At 48.6% G+C, this 23,524-nt stretch overlaps 1 protein-coding gene across 7 annotated transcripts in view; it reads left to right on the forward strand.

Moving 5' to 3' along the window:
* The window catches only part of USP28 (ubiquitin specific peptidase 28), a 505,647-nt gene that overhangs the window by 137,903 nt on the left and 344,220 nt on the right, over window positions 1-23,524 (forward strand). For all 7 annotated transcript variants that reach the window (XM_078682349.1, XM_078682350.1, XM_078682344.1 and 4 more), the window contains exons 10-11: window positions 7,197-7,345; window positions 8,944-9,071. In XM_078682349.1, the coding sequence (XP_078538475.1) occupies window positions 7,197-7,345; window positions 8,944-9,071 (277 nt within the window). The remainder of the gene's footprint in view (window positions 1-7,196; window positions 7,346-8,943; window positions 9,072-23,524) is intronic.

Below are 23,524 nucleotides of genomic sequence, written 5' to 3' on the forward strand. Positions count from 1 at the left end.
TGTTAGCGTTTATAAGGAATTGTATCAGTGACACCCTGTGTTCCCCTGCCAACAATAAGAGAGGGGTAATAATGCTGATTACTAAAAATTCAAGCCTATCTCTCACATTACAGATGATGAGATAAGATGAATCTTGACAAAAATCTCCAAAAACACAAATTGCTTCCATTTCCTCATTGTGTATGGCCCAAACATTGATGATCTTGAATTCTGAGACTCCCTAGCTGCTCCTCTAAGCCAAGTTCCTATCTATGGTTTAATTATCATGGACGGAGACCTTGATCTCCCCATCAATGTTACCATTGACAGAGAATGCAGGACCTCATCACAGTCTGCGAAATCACACAAGTCACTTCTTAAATTATGCTCTAGATTCCATCTACATGACTCCTGGAGACTGCAACACTCTGATATCGGAGACTATATCTTCTCTAACCCATCATGTCATACTACAGAATTGATAACCTGCTGCTATCTAAGGCACACACACACATCTAATCGACCAGACAGACAATCTACCAAGTCTTTTATTGGCACCAACGCAAGACCATTTTGTAAAATTTGGAGGTTCAATGATGAATCCATTAAAGACTTGTGCACCCAGAGACATTATCAAAAACACCATACTAATTTATGTCAAAGTAACTTTAACCTTGTATACGGCTCCCTCTACCCATTGGGGCACAATCAAATCTACTGTTAGAGGGGCACTAATTGAGATCCAATCTAAATTAAACAAAGCCAACGTTAACAATCTGCTAGAGCACGAAAAAGATTAAATCCCTAGAGAGCACCCACATTTCCTACCAAGATGCTTAGGTTCTCTTTGCACTTATCAATAAAAAATACAAAAAGTAATGAATCATGAGTGAGCGGGCTGGAGTCTGGATTAAGAAATATAAAAGCCTAAAACTGTGTGAGGCACACAAAGCTGTTAAAATACTGACATCATATTTGAAATGCAAACAGAGCCATAAGGTCATCAATGCACTTAAAGATAAAGCGAACATAACTCAATGAATCATCAAAAACTCTTGGGCATCCTCAGAGACTTTTACAAACCTCTATATGAGGACGATTGAAAACTCTTCTATAGAGAAATGCAGGGATTACCTAAATAACACACACTTACCCGCTATCGTGGACCTAGAGAAAAAGGCCCATAGCATAAGGCTCCGGGTCGTGATAGCTTTACTGCTAACGTTTATAAAACATTTATCTCCATCCTTGTTCCTATACTTCTTGATCTTTCCCATCACTTCTCAGATTCAGGTGTCATTGCAGGCACAGCTAGCGGGACTACTATTGTAGTGATCCCAAAAGAGGGCGAAGACCTGACACTGGCAAAAGAATTACAGGCCAATCTCCTCAACTTGAATGCAGAAATCTCAGCTAAAATCCTTTGTAAGAGACTTGAACTGCTTTTACCATGCCTGATTAGTAACCCACAGGTAGGGTTCATGAAGAATCGTCTTTCTAATGACAATACTCACCTCCTATGCCATATCATTGAGTGGGCAAAATCAATGAATTCTGCCACCATCTCGCTTACCTTAGATGAAAAACCATTCAGTAGGGTCTCCTGGTCGTTTATTTGTGAGTTTCTCCTGAAGTTCAACCTGGGTGAAGCTTTCACTAAGATGGTCATGGCCCTTTACAGTGGTCCCTTTGCCAAGGTGAGATCTGGCGGCCTACTGTCCCCTGCCATTTACTTAGAAACAGGCAAGGATGTCCCCTAGTCCTCCCCCCCCCCCCTCTGTTCATCTTGACGTTTGAGCCTTTACTCCATAACATTTGGACTAAGTCCTTCATTGTCGGTGTATCCTTTAACAAAACAACGGTGGAGGTGGCGATATTGTAATCATGCCTGAGAATGCAGCTCAGTCGATCCCTCCTTTCCTGCAGATGATAGACTAATATACCCTGGTTGCAGGCTATGAGCTCAATAAGGATAAACCCAAAGTCAATGGTTTAAACAATCTCTGCACTACCTATCTTTTCAAATCTACAGGGCTATCCCATTTCATAAAATATCTGGGTCTAGAATTTGGCTCTGACCTCCTAGAGTCAATCCACCATAACGAAAACCTAACGCTAAAGAAAATTGAGAATCTACTGGATGGATGGAACCCTAAATTCCTCTCTTGGTGTGGCTGCATTGAGACTATCAAGATGATGGTCATCCCGATATTCAATTACCTCATAAGCATGCTGGTTCTTGTACTATTCAATGAATTCCATCAAAAACTTGACAAGCTGTTAACAAAATTTATATGGCAGAACAAGCGCCCCAGAATTTCCATTAAGAAAACTAAGCCTACCAATCCATCTGGGCAGAGTTAACCTGACCGATTTCAGAAATTACTAAACTGCCTTTTGAGCCAGGCCAGGCTTCCTTTAGTTCTCCCAACCTCTGGGTTGTACCCCCACATGGCTATTAGTCCATAAGGCGATTCTCGGAGATCTGCACCCCCATAACGCTTCTAACGATCAAAACAAACCCACCCCCACAGGCCAAATATATTTTAAATAATAAAAGAAAACTCTCCTGATGATTGACAAACTACTAGAGATCATAAGTATCCGTTCCAACCTGAACTCACGCTGACATAACCCTAATATCAAAATTCAAGGTGAACCTATGTTTTTGTGCTCATGGGCATCTAATGGTATTCACTTTTTTAAGCAAGTAGGCACACAGCATGCCCCTTTTTCCTTCAGAGAACTACAACAACAATATAATCTATTAGATATAGACTTCTTTGATTTCTTCAAGCTAAAGTCTAGTTTGTCTAAACTTAAGTGCCCCAAGGGGGATCCCTCTCTTCTTAAGATCCTCCTCTCCTTTTATTAAAGCGGCCACCAATCCTCCAAGTTCTAATAGCTTTTACAATTTAAAACTACACAATTGACCTCAAAACTTCTGAGGAAATGGGATGCTCTGGGGGCCATTTCTCCGGACGCATAGGACCGAATTTGGAAATCATTTGTTCGTCTTAAAAGTACCCCCCTCTCTATCTCAAACGAAAATCTGGACCCCTTCACAGCTTCATAAAATATCTCTTAGAGTGAACCCAATGTGTTGGAACTGTAATAAAGCCACTGGGTGTCTCCCTCATCTACATTTCTATTGTAGTGCTGTAGCTTCTTTCTGGGACTGCATGTTTGATTTAATTCAAACTCTATTTAGGACACATCTGAAAAGGGACTTTCTTTTTTCTTTTTTATTTTTTTTTATTTTTGGTAAACCTTTATTGTACATAAAGCAGTTACAGTCACGGGCAAGCAAATCAATAAAGCCATAAGCATGCAACATTTCGTCTTCCAATTGCCCGATCGTAGCCCAGGATAGTGACCGTACCATAGCGATACCAGGATGAAAGAGGTTTCTTTTTAAGAGTTTCTAGAGATTACAGGATAAATGCCAAGCGATCGTTTCAGGACCTACAGCAGGCTATCATAATGTGTAGCTGCAACCAGCATAACAATTAAAGTGGGAGTGAAGGGCGAAATAAACAATACAAAGTAGCCATCATTACAATCACCATACGTGATAAGCCAATGCCCCACCCCACAAAAACCGAGTACACTACAGGAACCCTGTGAAACAATAACGCAGAAAAGAAGAAAGAAAAAGGGGCCATAGAACCAAGGAGGAAACAAGAAGACAGAAAGAACCCCCCCCTCCAACCCCCCACCCCGCACCCCTGCAGAAGGCCATGGCCTACCCCCCCCAGCAGCGTGCCCGTCGCCCTAAATGGAAACCCGAAATTTAGGAAGACAAAAGAGAAAGAAAAGTGGAGGAGGAGAGAGAATTAACATACTGGCCCCCAGCCACCACACCCATCCGGATCCCAACTCTTCAAATCGGCACCCGGGTAGCCATCATTTCAATCAACGGAAGGCATGTCCCACATAGTCACCAGGAAATCAAACTCGGCAATCCAGGACACGACCTCAACCCTGTCCCGTGCGTTCCAGTGCACCAACGGAGTCCAACCGCAGTCGACCCATTCCCATAACAAACATTGCGAGGAAACGGAGCCCCAAATCCAGTCCAGACTGCAGTCCACACACAATGAGGCGACTTATCGGAACACAAACACAGTCATCAGCATGGCAGTCCAACAATCCCAATATCGCTCCGAAGTGTATCTTCCAGGTCACATGCACAAGATCCGGGAGGGAGAGGAGAAACAAAATGTCCGACAGTATCTGAGGCAGCACTAGGGTCTTCGGGAGCATAGCGTAGAACGATACTGCCACCTCTGAGTCCAGCGCCAGTCCTACCGAGCAGTCCGAATATCTGGGAGCCTGCTCACAAGTTACCACACGAACCGGGACCTCCGATGTTGCAGCGTTCACAGGGGCCACCATCGCGCTTTTCCCGGGTACAGAACCAGGCAGGTCATTGTGAGCCTGAAGACTGTCTGGTAGCGAAAGTCTCAAGGTAGACACCATGGCATCCAGTTTACTCCCCAATGCTTGGGCGCCACTTTCCAGGGTGGAGCGCAGGGCACCAAGAGCCGCCAAAAGGTCACGACACGTCAACCCAACTCCATGTGCCAACACTTCCACGCTCCCCATGTCCACGCACTCCACTCCTTGCTGCAAGCCAGCACTTCGGGTGTTACACTCCACACTATCGATTTGGTCAGCCAGCCGCTCCACTAACGTGTGGGACCGAGCCTCAAACATAGGCACACCAGGCTCCATGACAGTGCAGCAATTCTGTAGGGGCAGTATCAATAAATGCCCAATTGGCAGCATCCGGTGCAAGCCATCCGTGAAAGGGAGCAGTTCATGCGAGAATTCGGGAGCAGCCCGCCAAAAGCGGGCCGGGCGGCCAACAGCGTCCGATCGGCGCACTTGAGATTAGGCACATAATTACACAAACCCTCAAAATTACTACGCCAGGCGTACTCCGATCCGCACCGCTGGTTGTGCTAGCTGTCCTCGGCCAGAAGCAAGCCGATCATTTCTTTGCTCCAGTTGACCGACTCCTCCCCTGCACGGGTGACCGCTGTTGTTCACTCAGTTCCCGGCCCCGTTCATAAGGCAAAGTCCCGGTTCCAGCTCCATTGCAGGCCGCAAGATGCAGATGGATATTTCTCCGGGTGCATGGCTGGGAGAGACCTCGGGATCACGCGACCTGTGACCGGGCGTCCTCACCGACGCGAGAGTGTGAGATAAGTCCAGGATTTATCACAGGATATCAAGGCGGGAGGAGAAGGGCCGCGGAGCCGAGGTCTCAGGCGGCCATCACAGTCGCTGTCTTGGCTCCTCCCCCGAAAAGGGACTTTCTTTCACTAAATCAAGGCTTCGTTTATCAGCAATTCAAGACATAGAATGATAGTCTCCTGGTAGTCATACTATTGTCTGAGGCCTGTAAATCCTTCATCGCTAACTTGAAAAATACTGTGTTACCTCGTTTCGATCTTGGCAGAACTCTGTTGCTTACTTACGGTGGGGGGGGGGGTCAGGGGGCGATAACATCACTCCTAAAAACTCCCCCTGGATACCACGGGACAGATCTGTTTGGAAGCCACTTGACAACTACTTTGCCATTACGAAACCACCATGAGTTCCTTAGCATACCATGAAGCGTTCTCAGAGCCATTACCTACCCTGATCTCTCTAGTATGCCACCTGACTGTTGTCTCTCAAAAGTATATATATTGCGGTGTCGAAATACAGGTTTGTCATGCCTCCTGCTGTAAATGTGCTAATTCACTATTTACTCCTATATTTTTTCACATTCACGTTTTGGTTTGATTTACCTTATGTTGTGCTTTCCTTAGTCCCCCCTACAGGTGTTTACCAATCTTGTACAAGAACAATATTCAGTGTAACTACCTACTTTGACATACTGTTTCTCTTTTCTTTCTTTGGCACAAAACTAAATAAAAATTATTTCAAATAAAAGAAAAATGATGTTATTTTTATAAATTGGTGTGGATCTGCTTATTGAGTCTTGTGTTTCATTTATTGACTGTGGCTATACGCCAGATGTCTTAAGGCTGCTCGACCACACTACACCCTCAGAGAACACCTTGGGATTGCTAGAGTAAGCACCTGTCCACTTATAAGGGATACCTGGACTCTTTACAGAGTACTCTTCTTTTTGGTATACTATATAAAGTGCCAGATTCCTCCACACCTTGCCAGCTTTCAGTGCCCTACCTCACCCTTCTAAGGAGAAGGAGCAGATTCATCTTCTTGACCCTAAGAGAGTCCTCAGTTTTTACATCGTTGGACCAGAGCTCATTGGTTGGACAATCAACTTTCTGTGGGCTTCTTGTGAGCAAAAAAGATGAAAGCAGTACAGAAGTGGATCATTTTCCAATGGATTGTTTTGTGCATCAAAATGCAATAAGGCCTAGGTCAGAAGCAGCCCTAAGAAAGCTTGCATTCTTACTCGACCAGAGCAAAGGCTTCTAACACTGTGTTGGTGTGTGGTATGCCAGTTCTGAACATCTGCCAGGCTGCTTCATGAGTGTCCCTCCACCTGATCATGAAGCACTACTGCCGGGATAACCAGGTCTGGGGGAATGGGCACTTTGCCTGATCTGCCTGCAGGATTTCCTGGCCTGAGCAATTCAACAGACTCACCACCTGGGGTGGTACTGCTTCGGTGTCTATTCTCAAGGTATGGAATCTGCAGTAAGAAGTCTATCAGAAGATTAATGTACTTGCGTCTGGTAACACCTTTTCTGGTAGAGATAAACTCCGTCTCCTCACTGACCTTCTCTCCTCCCTATTTTGTGGAATGAACCCCTATAGTCCATTACTATGTTCTCAGCCTAGAAAACTGCACTCTGATAAATTATAATTTCTATGGGCTCTGACGTGACATCTGGGAGGGGTGGATCCAACGTGGAGCCACACGATGCCACCAATGGACATGCAATGGAATTACTCTCAAAAGTTTAAAGATTCAATCTTGTGGCTGGGGAAATTTACAAGGTGAGGAATCTGTATATATAGTTTCTACCAGAAAAGGCTTTACTGAAGGTAAGTAACTTTCTATTCTATGGTCCACATACTTTCATAAGCTCATATCGGGGCACATGGTGAATGTTACATGCACAGATGTTCAATTAGTTAGATTTACTGCTAGATGGCAAGTCTGGATCATGCACTGGATGATCCGAAGAGATTCATAGTGTTCTACACTTTTCCTACTTTCTCTTCAGGTAAAACATTTTCCAACATCGAAACATTTGGTCAGTATCCACTCCAAGTAAATGGTTACCGGAACCTGAGCGAATGTCTGGAGGGTGCCATGATGGAAGGCGAAATTGATACTTCACGGCCAGAACAACCTGTTAAGTATGTGCAAGAGGTGAGTGTGAGTTTGGAACCTGATGTCAAATCATACTGATAAGAGATACACTCTTGTGCCTATGTTGCTGTCCCTGGAACTTGAAGCTGTTGGTTCTAAATCTCAGCTTTGACCTCTGATCAAAATTCTTGTGATTTTGAGCAAATCATCTTTCTGAACCTGCAATTGTAAATATATGTAATGCAGTCTGTTTGCATAACCCATTCTTTAAAATTACACAAATATGTAAAGTCCAACTTGATGTGCAGGACATCAAATCATCTCTCAGTCGTCCGTTGATATGCAGTCACAGCAGCTCTCTAGCTAGGTATATGTTACATTATTATAAATATGTGTATGGAGCACATACATAATACCTAGAAAGGTGCGACATTTGCTGATCTTTCTACTTATTTTAAGTTTACTTGAGAAGTAAAGGTGTGTTTACATTTTCGGTAAGGATAACTATCTTTTCGACAATTGCCACTGTGCTCCCAGCAGATATTATGCAGAAAAGCAGAACTTTCCACAAAAAAGCGTATCTTTCATCTATGTGAAGAAATGCGTTAATGAGCAAAACATTCTCTTATGTGCCCTTTTAAAGCACTTTTTGGGTGGTTGATGTGCAGCTCATATCCATAATCTGCAAGGGCAAAGACCGTCTCAGGTGGTGGATAAATCATCCACAATGTCACAATTCACCTAAAATGCCACTTCTAGCACAAATCTACTATTTTGCTATACTTACAATCAGGTCTCCAGCCCAGACTTCCAACTGAAACACTGGGTGTGCAGGCATTTTTATATTGAAAGGCAGAAAGGCATACAAAAGCATCATCATAACGTTGCAGTGGCTGTGGAATTCCAAATACATTTGTCATTTATTGTCTTTTTGTAATTTCTTTTTTGTATAGAACAGATCTCTCCTACCAAGATTTTATTTCATCCATAAGATATATTGGATTTGCTCAGTAGATGTTAGCTTGTGTCTCCACATCAGGGTTCCAGAGTATTCCTCCTTAGAGTAAGACACTGTCCACTTAGGTTTTCTAACAAGAAAGGCAATTACATAGAGGATCAATTGCTCAATATCACTTTCATCTCTGTGCTTAGATTATGGTGCCAATGTTATGTCAAATATTTAGCAGGAGTTGCAGGAATATTTTGGGTGGATTGGTAATAGTTTTTTTATGAGCTCAAGATTACAGCAAATAATCAGCCATGTAAGGCTAAAGGTCTGTATTTTGTATTCTAAGATAGCAGCAATTTGGCGCTGGCAAAAAGAAAAATGGAAATTGTGAACTATAGGCTTCTTTTGGAAGAGCTATTCCAGGGTAATATTTTAAAATAAAAAACACCTGATGTCTGGTATTATTTGTGAAAATTACTGAGGTGAAAACTAATGCCACGAAAATGTTGTGCAGTACTTGGCAGGTAAAACACTGGGGTGAACAAGATGCAAAAGAAGAAATTCTAAGCAAGTTGGCTGTTGCGATCTGTTTACCACAATTTTTTGATCTTTGTTGAAAGCGTTGTTGAAAGTGTTGTTTCCTCTGTTATAAGTTGTCAATCATTTTATTCTGTATTTTCTTTTTTTACCTTTTCTGATTGGTTAACAGCGTTGGTTTACCAAGTTACCTCCAGTATTAACATTTGAGCTCTCCAGGTTTGAATTCAACCAGTCATTGGGGCAGCCAGAGAAGATCCATAACAAGCTGGAGTTCCCGCAAACCATTTACATGGACAGGTAAGCAGCAGGCTCATCTTTGAAGCATTTTCTGACTGGTCTCAACAGTTTTTAATTTTCATCACCATTGTTGTTGGCCCAACTTCTGTGAGATTTTAATTGCAATCAAGCAGCAGAGAAGCTGAAGGGCACTGGTTTTATCACAAGTTGTGTGTGTTAAGTAGAGATGGTTAGCTCTGTTTTCATCAAATATATTGTCTGTAATATCTGCTCCCTCTGTAAATGTCTCTAGAGTGTGATCTATATTCTGGGGTGAGACGCTTGTTTTATATGATTGGCTCCAGTTGCCATTGTTTTGAGTTCTTCAGTGCTCTAGTAGTTACTTTTCATTGCACATGTCCAACATTCTATGTATAATATTCCATATAATTTCCTGCAGACCTCTCAACAGATATGTAATGTAATCTAAGCACAACTTTTTTTTTTTCTGGTGGCAAAGGCATTAATTGATTTTTACATTTCAAATCATTTCTTTTTCCGATAACTGTACTAATGTATGCATCATCCTTAGTTTTCAATTTATAATAGCAAATAGCTTGTTCTGCTCCTGCATGTATCCGTCATTCACTAGGAAGAATCGCTTATCACTGTATTGCAGACTAACCATGAATGTCCTGAATAATATCTTGTTGTAGAGCATATTGCAGTATTTTATGCATACAAATCGCCCTTTTTCGAGATGGCCATAAAATAAGTTGATTCTCAACCCCCATTTACATAAAGGTAATTGTGACAACTTATTCCTTTAATTCATTTATTGGGCATGAAACACTGAATGACAGCACACTCTAATTATATTCCACCGTATATATACTCTCATTTTAACCTAATGTAACAACGCAGAATTATAATACTTTTATGAGTACTCTTGTCAATCATACTTCCAAAATGGTATCTACCAACAAATGAGAAATATGGAAGAACAGAGAAGGGAAGTATGAGGGGGCAGGAAAGGGAGGAAACGGTTTGTCTTGAGCTCACAATTCAATAAGAATATTGATGGCGTTTCATAGTCTTTCATTTTGACTCGACTCCTGCCTTTTATATGTATTTATTTTTACCTCCTTTCCAGAAAATGTCTGTTTCCCTGGGTATGGAGGCATAAGGCCTCTATTACAACGTACTCTGAACCTCCCAGTGTAACTCCTTCTTCATGGCTGCTTCCTCTAGGGTCTGTAGTTCTGCTGAGGTCATGGAACACCAAAACCTTATAGCAAATATGTATTTGTATTGCATGACTGTTGTCAAAAGGCTTTGTCCTACCACCATAAGTGGAGCTGTAAATGGGCACTACCCATGCACACTGAGATTGGTTATTTTTTTGTCCCATGCCTATCAAAGCAGATCCAGAGTGGCACTCCTGAACTTATTCTATATATTTCTGACACCCAATACAACATTTTATGGGTCCACGGGCTAGGGATTTCTCCCTGATGACTGCTGGCTTTCAGTCGTACCGCACTTACAGGAAACAGATGTTGGTTACAGACCAGCATGACTTCTGTCATTAGTGTCTTGATTTCAAGCATGATTCAACGTCATGCGAAAAACGCTTCTTGATGAAATCCAAGGCATCAGTTAATGGAAAACAAAATCATATTTTGCTAAGCCCAAGAAAGACTCCTGATCCGAATCACAGGCCTGCTCTCGCTGCAAGTTCTGGTCCCGATTTAGGTCCCTTTCTCCCAGGTAATTCTATGGTGAAGACCAAGGGCCAACACAAGAAGTCCAGATGAGAATCCAACACCTATCATTCTGGTTCCAGTGAGATCCAGCGGAAAGGGCACTCTAATGGACTGGCTCTGCATCCGTCTTCTGATTCCTACCTCATTCCACAGCTGGAACCAGTGCCAGGGCATTTTCGACTCTTAAACAGGTAAAGGATACAATAATACAGCATTTCTTGAGGTTCTGGGCCATTTGACATGCCTTTGGGCCTCATGGATCACTCTGATGGGTCCTGCCCCAGAGTTGATTGACCCCCTGTTAGATCTCTGCCTAGTCCCTCACTGGAGCGGAGGCATGTCTTTGCTCATTTGCCAGAGGGGCATGCCAGTTGTAGTAAGGTCATTGCCAATTTCAGTGCACCGGTCCCGGATCTGGTCCTGATTCGGAACAGAGTACACTTAGATAGTGGCCAATTTTACTCTAAGCTTACAAAGGGTCAGCCAGTTGTGTTAAAAGATTCTCTGGGAGCGTGTTTGCCTCAGAACTGGTATCTTTGGCAACTTAAGGACTTTATTTGGCTCTGGCGCCTTGCAAATCCTCAGGATTTTTTATATGATGGAATGATGGTGGCAGACAATTTGTGGCCACTTACTATACTGATGGTGGACTTTACTTAGTACTTCAAAATTCAAGTGAACTTAATATCTTGCCAGAGACTGAATTAGGCTCCCCTAAGGGCCTGCCCAATGATAAAAGTGCCTCCTATGCTGTTGTTGTATACGCAGGGCAGCAGAGTTGTAAGTCTGCAGTTGCTTGCCAACAGTTGAATCCACGGATAATTTGCTTTCTAAACGTTCGCAGCTGGGTTTCTGTAGCTTCTGAGGCTTTACTACACTTCAGTGAATCCCTGACAATCCCTATGGCTGCGCATGGGATAAGCCATGCTAGGCATTGCCGGTTCCAGAAAAATTGATGTTCAAGGGTTTACCGCACCCAAAGAGAGTCCGAAGCATTCAGGATATGCGCCCTGTGTTCGGACACAGACAATTCTGAGTCTTTGGGATCTATTGGCCTCTTGTAAACTGCTGGTGCTTCATGCCCATTCGCAAAGCGGGCTCTGGAGTGGAACTTATGTCTCCAGTGAGCGCAGCATTAGGGGCGTCTCGCGGACAATATCTGTGTGGTAAATGAGGTGACCTGGGACCTTCACTGGTGGATGAAGGTTTCCAATCTGACTTGAGGCAGGCCACTGTCTCTACCCAATTGAGTGGTCTCCCTGGTGATGAATGCATCTGTTCTGGTCATTGGAGGCCACCAGAAGGAAGCGTTTGACTGAATTATAAAGTACACTTTCACCAATAAAATCATCTTGGCACTAGCAGAACTAATGAAGGAATAAAGAAATTGAATAACAGTCTAACAGAAAGATAATTTGTAGGAAACCGGTTCCTTGTTGCAGTACCCCTCACCCACCCCCCCAACTAGCACAACGCTGTGCCTGGTTTTTATGCAACTTTGACTGAAGTTTGCTGGGTTCCTGCTAACCAAGTTCCCAGTACCAGCATTCATTCCTTAAAAGATACACAGTTGCTCCCCCACTTGGCAAATCCTTTAGCACCTATTGTAAGTCCCTAGTTCAGTACTTTCTTAAGGACCGAACCTTCCAGGTTTCCTCCTCTTAAGCCAGGTCAAATTCTCTAGCCTTTACCTGTGTAGTTCCACAGGGTTCAGCGCTGAGCGGTTTGTTATTCAACATATATATCTGTCCTCTAGCAGAGGTGGTTGAAAACGCCGGGCTATCTCTCATATGCTGACGACACCCAGATCCTGTTCTCCCTCTCTCCGACGAAGGGACACTGGCCTGTCTGACTTTAGTTTAGGCTTGTGTAAGATCTCTCGCTGGATGCAGAACTATTTACTTAAACTCAACGGGGACAAAACCAAAGTCATGATACTAGGCAAAAGGCCTGGTCTTTGGGGGTCGCAGTGCTGGTCCGTTGAACTGGGTGCCCATCCCACTCCTTCTAGCAGTGTTAAAAACCTGGGTTTCATCGAGGACGAATCACTATCAATGAAACAACAAGTGCCCAAGGTGACGTCCACCTAGTTTGCTGTCCCCAAGTGGCTAAAAAAGATAATCTGGTTGATCCCCTCGTCCGCGTCGCCCAACGGCACGACCTCAACATCATCTCCTACTCCGACGACGCCCAGCTGATCATCTCCCTCACTAAAGATCTTCACACCGCCAAAACCAACCTCCATGTAGAAATGAAGGATGTCGCCGAATGGATGAAGAACAGCCGACTGAAGCTGAACTCAGACAAGACTGAGGTCCTCATCCTTGGCCCCACCCCCTCAGCCTGGGAAGACTCCTGGTGGCTGACCACACTGGGAACAGCACCGACACCCACCGACCACGACGCAACCTAGGGATCATCCTCGACATCACCCTCTCCATGACTAAGCAGATCAACGCCGTCTCCTCATCCTGCTTCAACACCCTCCGAATGCTCCACAGCATCTTCAAGTGGATCCCCACCGAAACGAGAAAAACAGTCACCCAGGCCCTCGTCACCAGCAGGCCGGACTACGGACACCCCCTCTATGCAGGAACGCCGGCCAAGCTCCTGAGACGGCTACAACGCATCCAGAACACCTCAGCACGCCTGATCCTCGACATCCCCCGCCTCAACCACATCACACCCCACCTGAGAGACCTGCACTGGCTCCCCGTCAACAAGAGGATAGCCTTCAAGCTCCTCCTCCACGCGCACAAAGAGCTCCACAACACCGGCTCAGCATACCCCAACAGACCACTCCTCTTCTACACCCCCACCCGCCAGCTCCGATCTGCCGGCCTCGCCCTTGCCACAGTCCCTCGCATCCGAAGAACGACCGCCGGCGGCAGATCCTTCTCCCACCTCACCGCCAAGACCTGGAACACCCTCCCCACCAACCTACGGCAGACCCAAGACCTACCGGCCTTCAGAAGACTCCTCAAGACCTGGCTCTTCGATCAGAAGCAGCACCCCTGCGCCTTGAGACCCTAACGGGTATGTAGTGCGCTTTATAAGTGTCTTGAGTGATTGATCCCTTTCTCTGCTCAGAGGTCTGTGATCCCTAGATTAGATTATGGCGATGTTCTGTATTTGGGAGCCAACAAAGCTACTAACCACAGACTGCAACTAGTGTAAAATGCAGCTGCTAGGCTCCTCTATTGCTTTCTCAAGAGCACCTCAGTTTCCAGCATTCTTCGTGATCTTCACTGGCTGACTGTTTCAAACCGTATCAAGTTCAAAGCCCTCTGCTATATGTTTAGAGTCTGGATCTGTTCCTAAATACCTCAGGGATTTAGTGCATCTTTACCATCCCTCTCAGCCCCTGATCTGCCCTGCAGGCTCGGTATGTGGTACCTAAAACCCGACTGGCGTGCATGAAAGGTTATTCTTTTTCCTACTTAGGGCCCGCTTTATGGAACGCCCTGCCAGGAGCCTTGAAAGATTCAGCAACCCTCCTCGCTTTCCGTAAGGGCCTAAAACCTGCCTTTTTAGGTCTCGTGGCGTTGAACCGCGCGAAGCGCGGTCTCGCCAGAGACCTATTGTTATGGAGTCTTCTTTCCAGGAGAGGGGACAGGAGCTGGCCGCGCGCTCGGAATTGAGCGGGCCACGCGCACGCGAACGCGCTCGCTGTGGCCAGCTCCTGTCTCCTCTCCTGGAAAGCTGCCACACAGCCACACCTCCCACTGCACGCATGCGCACAAACAGACACACACACCCGAGCGCACCTACACACACACGCATGCACACACACATACAGAGACCCCCCCGCCGCCGCACACACGCCGCCACTGCGCATACACACACACACAAGTGCACCCCCCTCCAAGTAAGCCCCACTTACCGGCTTTGTGGACTTCTGCAGACTCCGTGGGGCTCTCCCTCGGGCATGGGAGCCCCGCGTCACCAGCACTGCTTCTCTGGCCATCCGTGTGCGGTCTTCCGGAGTGAGAACTACAAACGTCTACGCTATGACGTCATTTTGTAGTTCATCACACGTCAGGACATTGCGGCGCATCTGGGGAGCATTCGGATTTTAAATCCCTACACTCATTTGCGGAGGTGCGGTTTTGACTGACAGAGACTTTTTTGGCTCAGGTTGTCTCCCCTTTTGAATTTTCCTAGATACACATGCCGCACATTGCTTCTGTACAAAGACTACAGACGCCATATTGCTGACGTCACTTTGTAGTTCTAAATACGGGCGTGGAGCGGTGGCTAGTACCGAGTGTTGCTCGAGTAACCTAAGAGTACAAACATGAAGAGACCATCCTATCTTCTTGGATTTCCGTGGCCTTGATCCATGCTAGTATAGGTTGATCCATTGCTAAGTAAGGATTGTTTCGATTCGGCATAGTAAACAAGTGGTGGTAGCAATAAGAGTCCCCCCACACTATCTATTTAAAGGAGCCTCCTGTTCGGTTTGGCGCCTCCCCCAAGACTCAGGACAGTCTCGAGGCAACGACGGACAGGTAGGCTGGGTGGCAATGTTACTACTTTATTTTGCTTTCCACTAACAGTAAGCTCTCTATGGGGGTTGGAATAACACCTTTGGGAAGGTGATTAAGACAGTAGTCACTAGTTATTGTGGTTTAGTAACAATGTTAGTATTTCATGATTTCTGGTACGCCTCTATCAAGGTAGTGAGCTAGACTGGATATAGAGGTGTAATGAGAAATACAAGACGTTTAGATACATAGACCTTCAGCGCCATACAGTTGATGATGGTTTGGTTTATTTTCGGCTTGTATCTACAAGTCTGAGCTTTGAGTGACTGGTTATAACAAGCAAGACTAGCACTCTATATTACTGCCAACTTAGCATAAGCAACAGCTAACCATTTACAAACAATGTTTATATACCAATTGCAAATTTTAAAAAAATGTATGCAAAGCATTGTCATTTACAATGCCAGTAACTCAAACTTTAATGCTGCGAGACCTATTGCATTGCAAATGCTTGTTTAACTTTTGCTACTGCTTCTCCCTTTCTACCCCTACTCTCGCCATGCACCGGGAAACCCTTTGGGGTAGCTGTGCGCCCTACAAGTTCTGTAGCAATAATAATAAATGGTACAGTGGTACTTAGGGCCTGAGGTACTAAAGAGGGCTCCTAAGGGCTGCTGTTCAAATTGCCCACCCCAAGAGACCCCTCACCAAGCACATGCAAGACTACCATTGCAGGCTGCTTGTCTTGGTGCAGACAAAAGCGAAAACACATGACACACATCCCTGTGTGCCATGTACCTTACCACTGCATGTGATACTTGTAAGTCACCCCTACAGCAGGCCTAATAGCCCTAAGGCAGGGTGCTTAGTAGTTTATATGAGGGCATACCATCATGAAAAGATATACTCCTGTGCTGCTCAGTGTCATTACTGCCAGTGCAAGTGACCGCGAAGGCGTTTAAAAACATGTGCTGAACAAAGGTGAAAACAAGTTTACCAGCTACATGATGGCTTCACTGAAAATATGGATTTTGGGTATCATCTATCCCGTATTGGTAAGCTCACACTGATGCCAGTGTTGGGTTTACCAATACATGCACCCAGAGGGCACCTAAGAGGTGCCCCCTAAAAATCAACCAGCCTTTAGTTTGCTTGCTGACTAGTTTCTGCCAGCCTGCCACCTGAGACGCCGTTCTGATCTTCTAGGGTGAGAGCCTTTGCCCTCACTTGACCCAGAACAAAAACCTGTTCGGGAAGAGGGTGTAACACCCTCCCTCAGGATGACCTGCTGATTTGCCGCCTTGGGCCGGTGAGCTTTAAAGATGCTGCTGCCTTTGGAATGTGAATCTGGCTCCCCTCAAAGGAGACCAAGCCACCCCCCTAGTCCAGAGCCCACGTGGCACCTGGACAAGCAAGAAAATTAGCTAGTCAGATGGGCATGCCACCTCCAGACTAGTACCACCCCAAAGGTAGACTGCTATGAAGTGCACATCATTTTTCAGAAGTAGCCATCTTTGTAATGGCATACTTGTAAATTCTGGGACAGGGTTATGCCCCCTTTTTCACAGGAAGTGGTCATTTAGGGGTGTAGTGACCTACACACTCCTATCTAAAAGAAACAGGTTAGTATTAGATTCCTTACCTTAGAATATCCCCAGGCATCAGACTGGAACCGGAATTTTTTGCGTAGCAGTACCCTTGCGCGTCGGTAGGCGTTGTCTGCGGCTCCACGTCCGTCGTCAGCGTCGTAGGCGCCGTGATGACGTCGTCGTAGTACTTAGACGCCGCCTCCGCGTGCTGACGTCAGTTCTGCTTTTTTCCGCGCCAGCAGCGCAGATCCGGAAAAAGTGGTACCTTAGTTATTTTTTGTATTAAACTTTTTACGATCCCTTTTGATCATTTTTCGAGTTTTCGACTCCGAACGGTGCCGGTAGGGATGCCAGGTTTTAAGCCTTGTGAGGACTGCGACCGACTGATGTCGGTCACCGACCCTCACCGCCGGTGCCTAAACTGTCTCGGCGTCGACCATGACGACAAGACCTGCTCCGACTGCCGGGCCCTGACTTCAAAAGCTAGGCGGGAGCGGTCGCGCAAGCGACTCGAGCTCCGGCAGTCGGCCCCGCGCCGCGAGAGGTTTCGGTCCAGACGGAGGTCGAGGGACCGGTCGCGGGATCGGAGCCATCATAGCTCCGGGAGTCGACATCACTCCTCAGGTTCGAAGTAGTCAGGTAAGCACAAGAAGTCGAAGAGACGTCATCGCTCTTCCGACTCCCCCCCGCCTTTGGGCCCAGCGGACCCGTCTGGGGGCCCTAGCGGGTTGGGGGCTTCGGCCCGACGCCAGTGGGTGCTTCGGCTCCGATGCCGCCGGCGCCTGCGGGCTCGGCGCCACAGGGCCCCGCTGGATCCGCTTCTGGATCCAGGTCGTCGCCGGTTGACCTGATGACCTCACCGGCGCCGGTCCCTCAGGTATCACCTCCGGCGCCGTCTTCGGGCGGCGCCGTCCCCGATGCCTCCCTCGATCCGGTTCCGGCGCCGCTCTCGACGCCGTTTGGAGAGTTTTACTTCAATGAACCGGCCCCATCAATTGACAAAACTGAGTATCAGGAGATGGGTGATGAGGAGGGTTGGGAGGGGTCTGAGGACCCTCTGACACAAGAGTGTCAGTCCCAGGAGGACTGGACAGGTGGACTTGGGGATGCCAGTGGTCTGGACACCTCGCCAGACACTGGTTATGTCTCACCTCCTACCGTGGCTATGAAGGAGGGGGCAACCTACAGTGTGGTGTTGATGCGGGCGGCCAAGGCCTTGGCCCTTGAGCTCCCCGTCGCGGCCGTGAGGACTAACCTCCTCACTGAGGTCCTTAAACCGCAGTCATGCTCGGCTGAGCCTCTGCTGCCGTTTAAGGAGGCCTTGACCGACGTTCTTTTGGGCACTTGGTCCAGGCCCGCTACAGGTTCGCCTGTAGAAAGGAACGTGGCCAGACGCCACCGCCCGGCCCCGGGCAACCCATGTTTCCTGTCCACCCACCCCACCCCCGAGAGCCTGGTCATCCAGGCTTCAAATTCCCAATCCGCATTCCCGTCTGCTCCGCCTGACAGGTAATCCAAGAGGTATGAGCAGTACGGCAAAAAGGTATTCTCCTCCCTGAGTCTGGGACTGCGGTCTCCCAACACCGCATGCCTCTTGGGCCGCTACACCCACTCTCTGTGGGATACGGTCGCGGATGTGCTGCCAGAATGCCCGTTGGAGGTACGGGCTAAACTCGGCCAGGCCCTTGTGGAAGGCCGAGATGCAGTACGGTATTCTATCCGGTGTGGACTGGTCACCACCGACTCACTGGGCAGAGCAATGGCAACGACGGTGGCGATTCGTCGCCACGCCAGGTTGAGGTCCGCCAACTTCTCGGCCGATGTCCGGAATACACTCATGGACATGCCGTTTGATGGCCGTCGCCTTTTTGGCGACAAGGCAGACCATGCGCTTGAGCGCTTTAAGGACTCCAGGGCTACGGCCAGGTCCTTGGGCCTCTCGGCCCCGCGCCAGCAAATGGGTGCCTTTCGCTCCTTTCGTGGCCAAGGAAGGGGCGCCCCCACACGTGCTGGCAGCCACGCACCGCAGAGTAATCCAACGCAGTGGCGGCCGTGGAAACCGCCATGGCGGCGGTCGGGGACAACGGCGAGGACAGTCCACACCTTCCCCCGCAGCATCCGCCTCAAAACCCTCCTAGTCCGTGCTTTCAGGCCCATGTTACGCCAGTGGGGGGCAGGGTTCGCCATCACCTCCTCCACTGGCGCACTGTCACATCGGACAGGTTGGTGCTGCAAATCGTCCGAAGGGGCTACTCCCTCCCCTTCAAGGCGACCCTTCCAGCCATGCCACCGCAATACCACCGCGTATCGGGGGATCATTTGCGACTTCTGCAGAAGGAAGTTACGGCCCTCTTGGCCAAGGGGGCCATCGAGCGCGTTCCTGGGCCAGAAGTAGGGTGTGGTTGCTACTCCCATTACTTTCTGGTACCCAAGAAGGGCAAAGGGGGCCTACGCCCTATCTTGGATCTACGGAACGTCAACGGCTTCCTCCGGAAGGAGAAGTTCAAAATGCTGACACTGGCTCAGATCTTGGCTGCCCTGGACCCAGGAGACTGGATAGTAGCGTTGGACTTGCAGGACACTTATTTCCACATCCCCGTCCTGCCGGCCCACCGGCGCTACCTGCGGTTCACGTTTGGCCACGAGCACTTTCAGTTTACCGTGCTCCCCCTTCGGCCTTACCAGTGCCCCACGGGTGTTCACAAAGGTGATGGCGGTGGTCGCAGCGCATATGCGCAGGTTAGGGGTTTCAGTCTTCCCCTACCTCGACGACTGGTTGTTGAAGGCGGGCTCGCCCCAGACAGTCGTCAGCCTCCTCCAGACGACAGCAGACCACCTGCACCAGCTGGAGTTTTCCATCAATGTGCCGAAGTCACACCTGTTCCCCTCTCAGAAGCTCCTCTTCATAGGAGCGGTTCTCGACTCTGCGCAGTTTCGGGTTTATCCTCCCGAACAGCGGGTTCGGGATATTCAGGCTCTGATTCCACTCTTTCAGCCTTTATCCCGGGTCTCGGTCAGGTTGATGCTGCGGCTTCTGGGGCTGATGGCCTCCTGCATCCTTCTGGTGCATCATGCCCGGTGGCGGATGCGGGCTCTGCAGTGGGACCTAAAGTTTCAGTGGGCCCAGCATCAGGGCAACCTATCCGACCATGTCTTGATCTCGGAGGGCACTGCGAGACAGCTGCAGTGGTGGCTCACGGACCGCGATTGGGTCAGCGGCAGATCCCTCTCCCTTCCCCAACCGGAGCACGTAGTTGTGACGGACGCGGAGATCAGAGGCCTCTTGTCTCCGGCGGAGTCCCGGCTCCATATCAACCTTTTGGAGCTGCGGCGATTCGTCTAGCACTGAAGGCATTCCTCCTCTCTGTCCAGGGGAGTGTAGCGCAGGTGTTCACGGACAACACCACCGCCATGTGGTACTGCAACAAACAGGGCGGAGTGGGGTCGTGGACCCTTTGCCAGGAGGCTCTGCGTCTCTGGCAGTGGCTGGAACATCAGGGCGTGACCCTGGTGGTTCAACACCTGGCAGATTCTCTGAACGCCAGGGCGGACGAGCTCAGCCGTCGGTGCATGATGGATCAGGAATGGCGTCTGCACTCGGACGTGGCGCAAGGCCTCTTTCAGCAGTGGGGAGAGCCTTGGTTAGATCTATTCGCCACAGAAGAGAATGCGCAATGTCATCAGTTCTGCGCGTTGGAATTTCCAAGGCGGCACTCCCTCGGAGACGCTTTTCGTCGCGATTGGAGTTGTGATCTGTTGTACGCCTTTCCGCCTATACCACTTCTGCCCAGAGTGCTGAAGAAGAGCAACGCGACCGGGCCCAAGTCATCCTTGTGGCTCCGGACTGGGCACGAAGGTACTGGTATCCCGAGCTACTCAGTATGTCAGTCGATCCCCCGGTTCGTCTGCCTCTTCAGGAGGACCGATTCAGAAAAGGGGGTGGTGATGAACAGAGTGTCTGAATTAAGCAGACCACTCTTACCCAGTCCAAAGATCAGGGCTTGATCCATCACCGTTATTTAGCTCACTGCCCCATCCCAGCTCAGAACCTGGCTATATGCAAATTAGTCTGTCCCTGGCCCAGTGCATCATGGGAACAGGGCAGACCAAACTACCAAGCCAATTCTTCACCAGAAAGGAGACAAGCTTCCGGGGACCGGTTTCTGGCATTTCAGCCGTCGTCGGCCCGGCTTGCTTGAATCCTGATGGAGCAGTGAGCAAGGGACTCATGTCTGAGTATACCCTGCCACACCTATAGTGGCCAAAAACGATTCAGAAAAGGGGGTGGTGATGAACAGAGTGTCTGAATTAAGCAGACCACTCTTACCTAGTCCAAAGATCAGGGCTTGATCCATCACCGTTATTTAGCTCACTGCCCCATCCCAGCTCAGAACCTGGCTATATGCAAATTAGTCTGTCCCTGGCCCAGTGCATCATGGGAACAGGGCAGACCAAACTACCAAGCCAATTCTTCACCAGAAAGGAGACAAGCTTCCGGGGACCGGTTTCTGGCATTTCAGCCGTCGTCGGCCCGGCTTGCTTGAATCCTGATGGAGCAGTGAGCAAGGGACTCATGTCTGAGTATACCCTGCCACACCTATAGTGTTGGATAGTCCTGATCTCTTGACTGGGTGAGAGTATTCTGCTTAATTCAGAAACTCTGTCCATCACCACCCCTTGTTGTTAAATATTTTGTCCACCCTAAGCGTGGAAGGGTATACTCAGATGTGAGTCCCTTGCTCATTGCACCATCAGGATTCAAGCAAGCCGGGCCGACGACGGCTGAAATGCCAGAAACCGGTCCCCGGAAGCTTGTTTCCTTCCCAGTGTAAGAATTGGCTTGGTTGTTTGGTTTGCCCTGTTCCCATCATGCACTGGGACAGGAACAGACTAATTTGCATATAGCCAGGTTCTGAACTGGGATGGTGCAGTGAGCTAAAAAACGGTGTTTGATCTAGCCCTGATCTCTTGACTGGGTGAGAGTATTCTGCTTAATTCAGAAACTCTGTCCATCACCACCCCTTGTTGTTAAATCTTCAGGAGGACCTTCTGTCACAGCAGCAGGGGACGGTCCTCCACCCGAACCTGTCCAGTCTCCACCTCCATGCTTGGAGATTGAGCGGCGACAGTTGAGGCCATTTGACTTGCCTCCTGAAGTCTGTGATGTGATTCTGGCAGGCAGGCGTCCCTCCACAAAGTCGGTATACGCCTGCAGGTGGAACAAATTTCTGGCATGGTGCACAGCAAAGGCTGTGGATCCTCTTTCTGCCCCTCTTTCTGAGGTTCTTCTCTTCCTTCTTTCTCTTGCCCAGTAGGGCTCTGCTCTGCGCACTATCAAGGGCTACCTTTCAGCCTTTCTACGGCTGCCTGATCAACCTTCTTTCTTCAAGTCCCCTATTGTAACTCGTTTTCTGAAAGGCATCACACACATGTTCCCTCCTGTTCCGTTTGTGATGCCTCAGTGGGACTTGAACCTTGTTCTTACCTTTCTGATGTGCGCTCCCTTTGAGCCGCTCCACAACTGTCCTCTCCGCCTTCTTACTCTGAAGACTGCTTTCCTGGTTGCCATCACCTCTGTCAGGAGAGTGAGTGAGCTCCAGGCTCTTTCATGTACACCCCCTTTCCTTTCTGTCCATCCGGACAAGGTTGTGTTGCGGACTAAGCCATCTTTCCTGCCCAAGGTTGTCACGGCCTTCCATATCGGGCAGTCTATCACCTTGCCCACCTTCTTTCCGCCACTGCATCCCTCTAAAAAAGAAGAGCGGCTCCTCCGTCTGGACCCAAAACGTGCGATTTCGTTCTATCTAGATCGCACACGCCAGTTCCGGGTGGATGACCAACTCTTTGTTGGTTACGTGGGCGCTACGAAGGGACGGGCGGTGCACAAGAGGACCATCTCTCGGTGGGTCGTCTTGTGTATCAAGGCATGTTACTCCTTGGCGAGGAAGGAGCCTCCTGATGGGCTGAGAGCCCATTCCACTCAGGCCACGGCGGCTAGCACTACCCTGGGCCAGGGGGGTCCCCTTGCAGGACATCTGTCAGGCAGCTACGTGGGCATCGCTGCACACGTTTGCAGGACACTACTGCCTGGACAGCCAAGTCCGGAGGGATGGCTTCTTTGGCCGTTCCGTCCTCCAGGACTTTCTGGTGTGATTATTGGTTCGCAGACCCACCACCGGGGTTGGTATTGCTGGGGTATCTATTCTAAGGCAAGGAATCTAATACTAACCTGTTTCTTTCAATCAGTCAATCAATCATTTGCATTTGTAAAGCGCGCTACACACCCGTGGGGGTCTCAAGGCGCTGGGGGGGGGGGGGATTGTCAGTGCTCAAAAAGCCAGGTCTTGAGCTGCCTTCTGAAGGAGAGGTGGTCCTGTGTGGCGCGCAGGTGGCTGGGAAGAGAGTTCCAGGTCTTTGCTGCCAGGTAGGAGAAGGACCTGCCCCCGGCGGTGGCCCTGCGGATGCGGGGCACGGCTGCTAGGGCTTGTCCTGTCGAGCGTAGGGTGCGAGGGGGGCAGTAGAAGGAGAGGCGGTGGTTGATGAGTTTTGGTCCGAGGTTGTGAAGGGCTTTGTGTGCGTGGGTGAGGAGCCTGAAGGTGATCCTCTTGCTGACTGGGAGCCAGTGAAGTTTCTTCAGGTGTCCGGAGATGTGGTGGTGGCGGGGGATGTTCAGGATGAGTCGTGCGGCTGCG

The sequence above is a fragment of the Lissotriton helveticus genome, chromosome 3_1 (genome assembly GCF_964261635.1).
Source record: "Lissotriton helveticus chromosome 3_1, aLisHel1.1, whole genome shotgun sequence".
Taxonomy (NCBI): domain Eukaryota; kingdom Metazoa; phylum Chordata; class Amphibia; order Caudata; family Salamandridae; genus Lissotriton; species Lissotriton helveticus.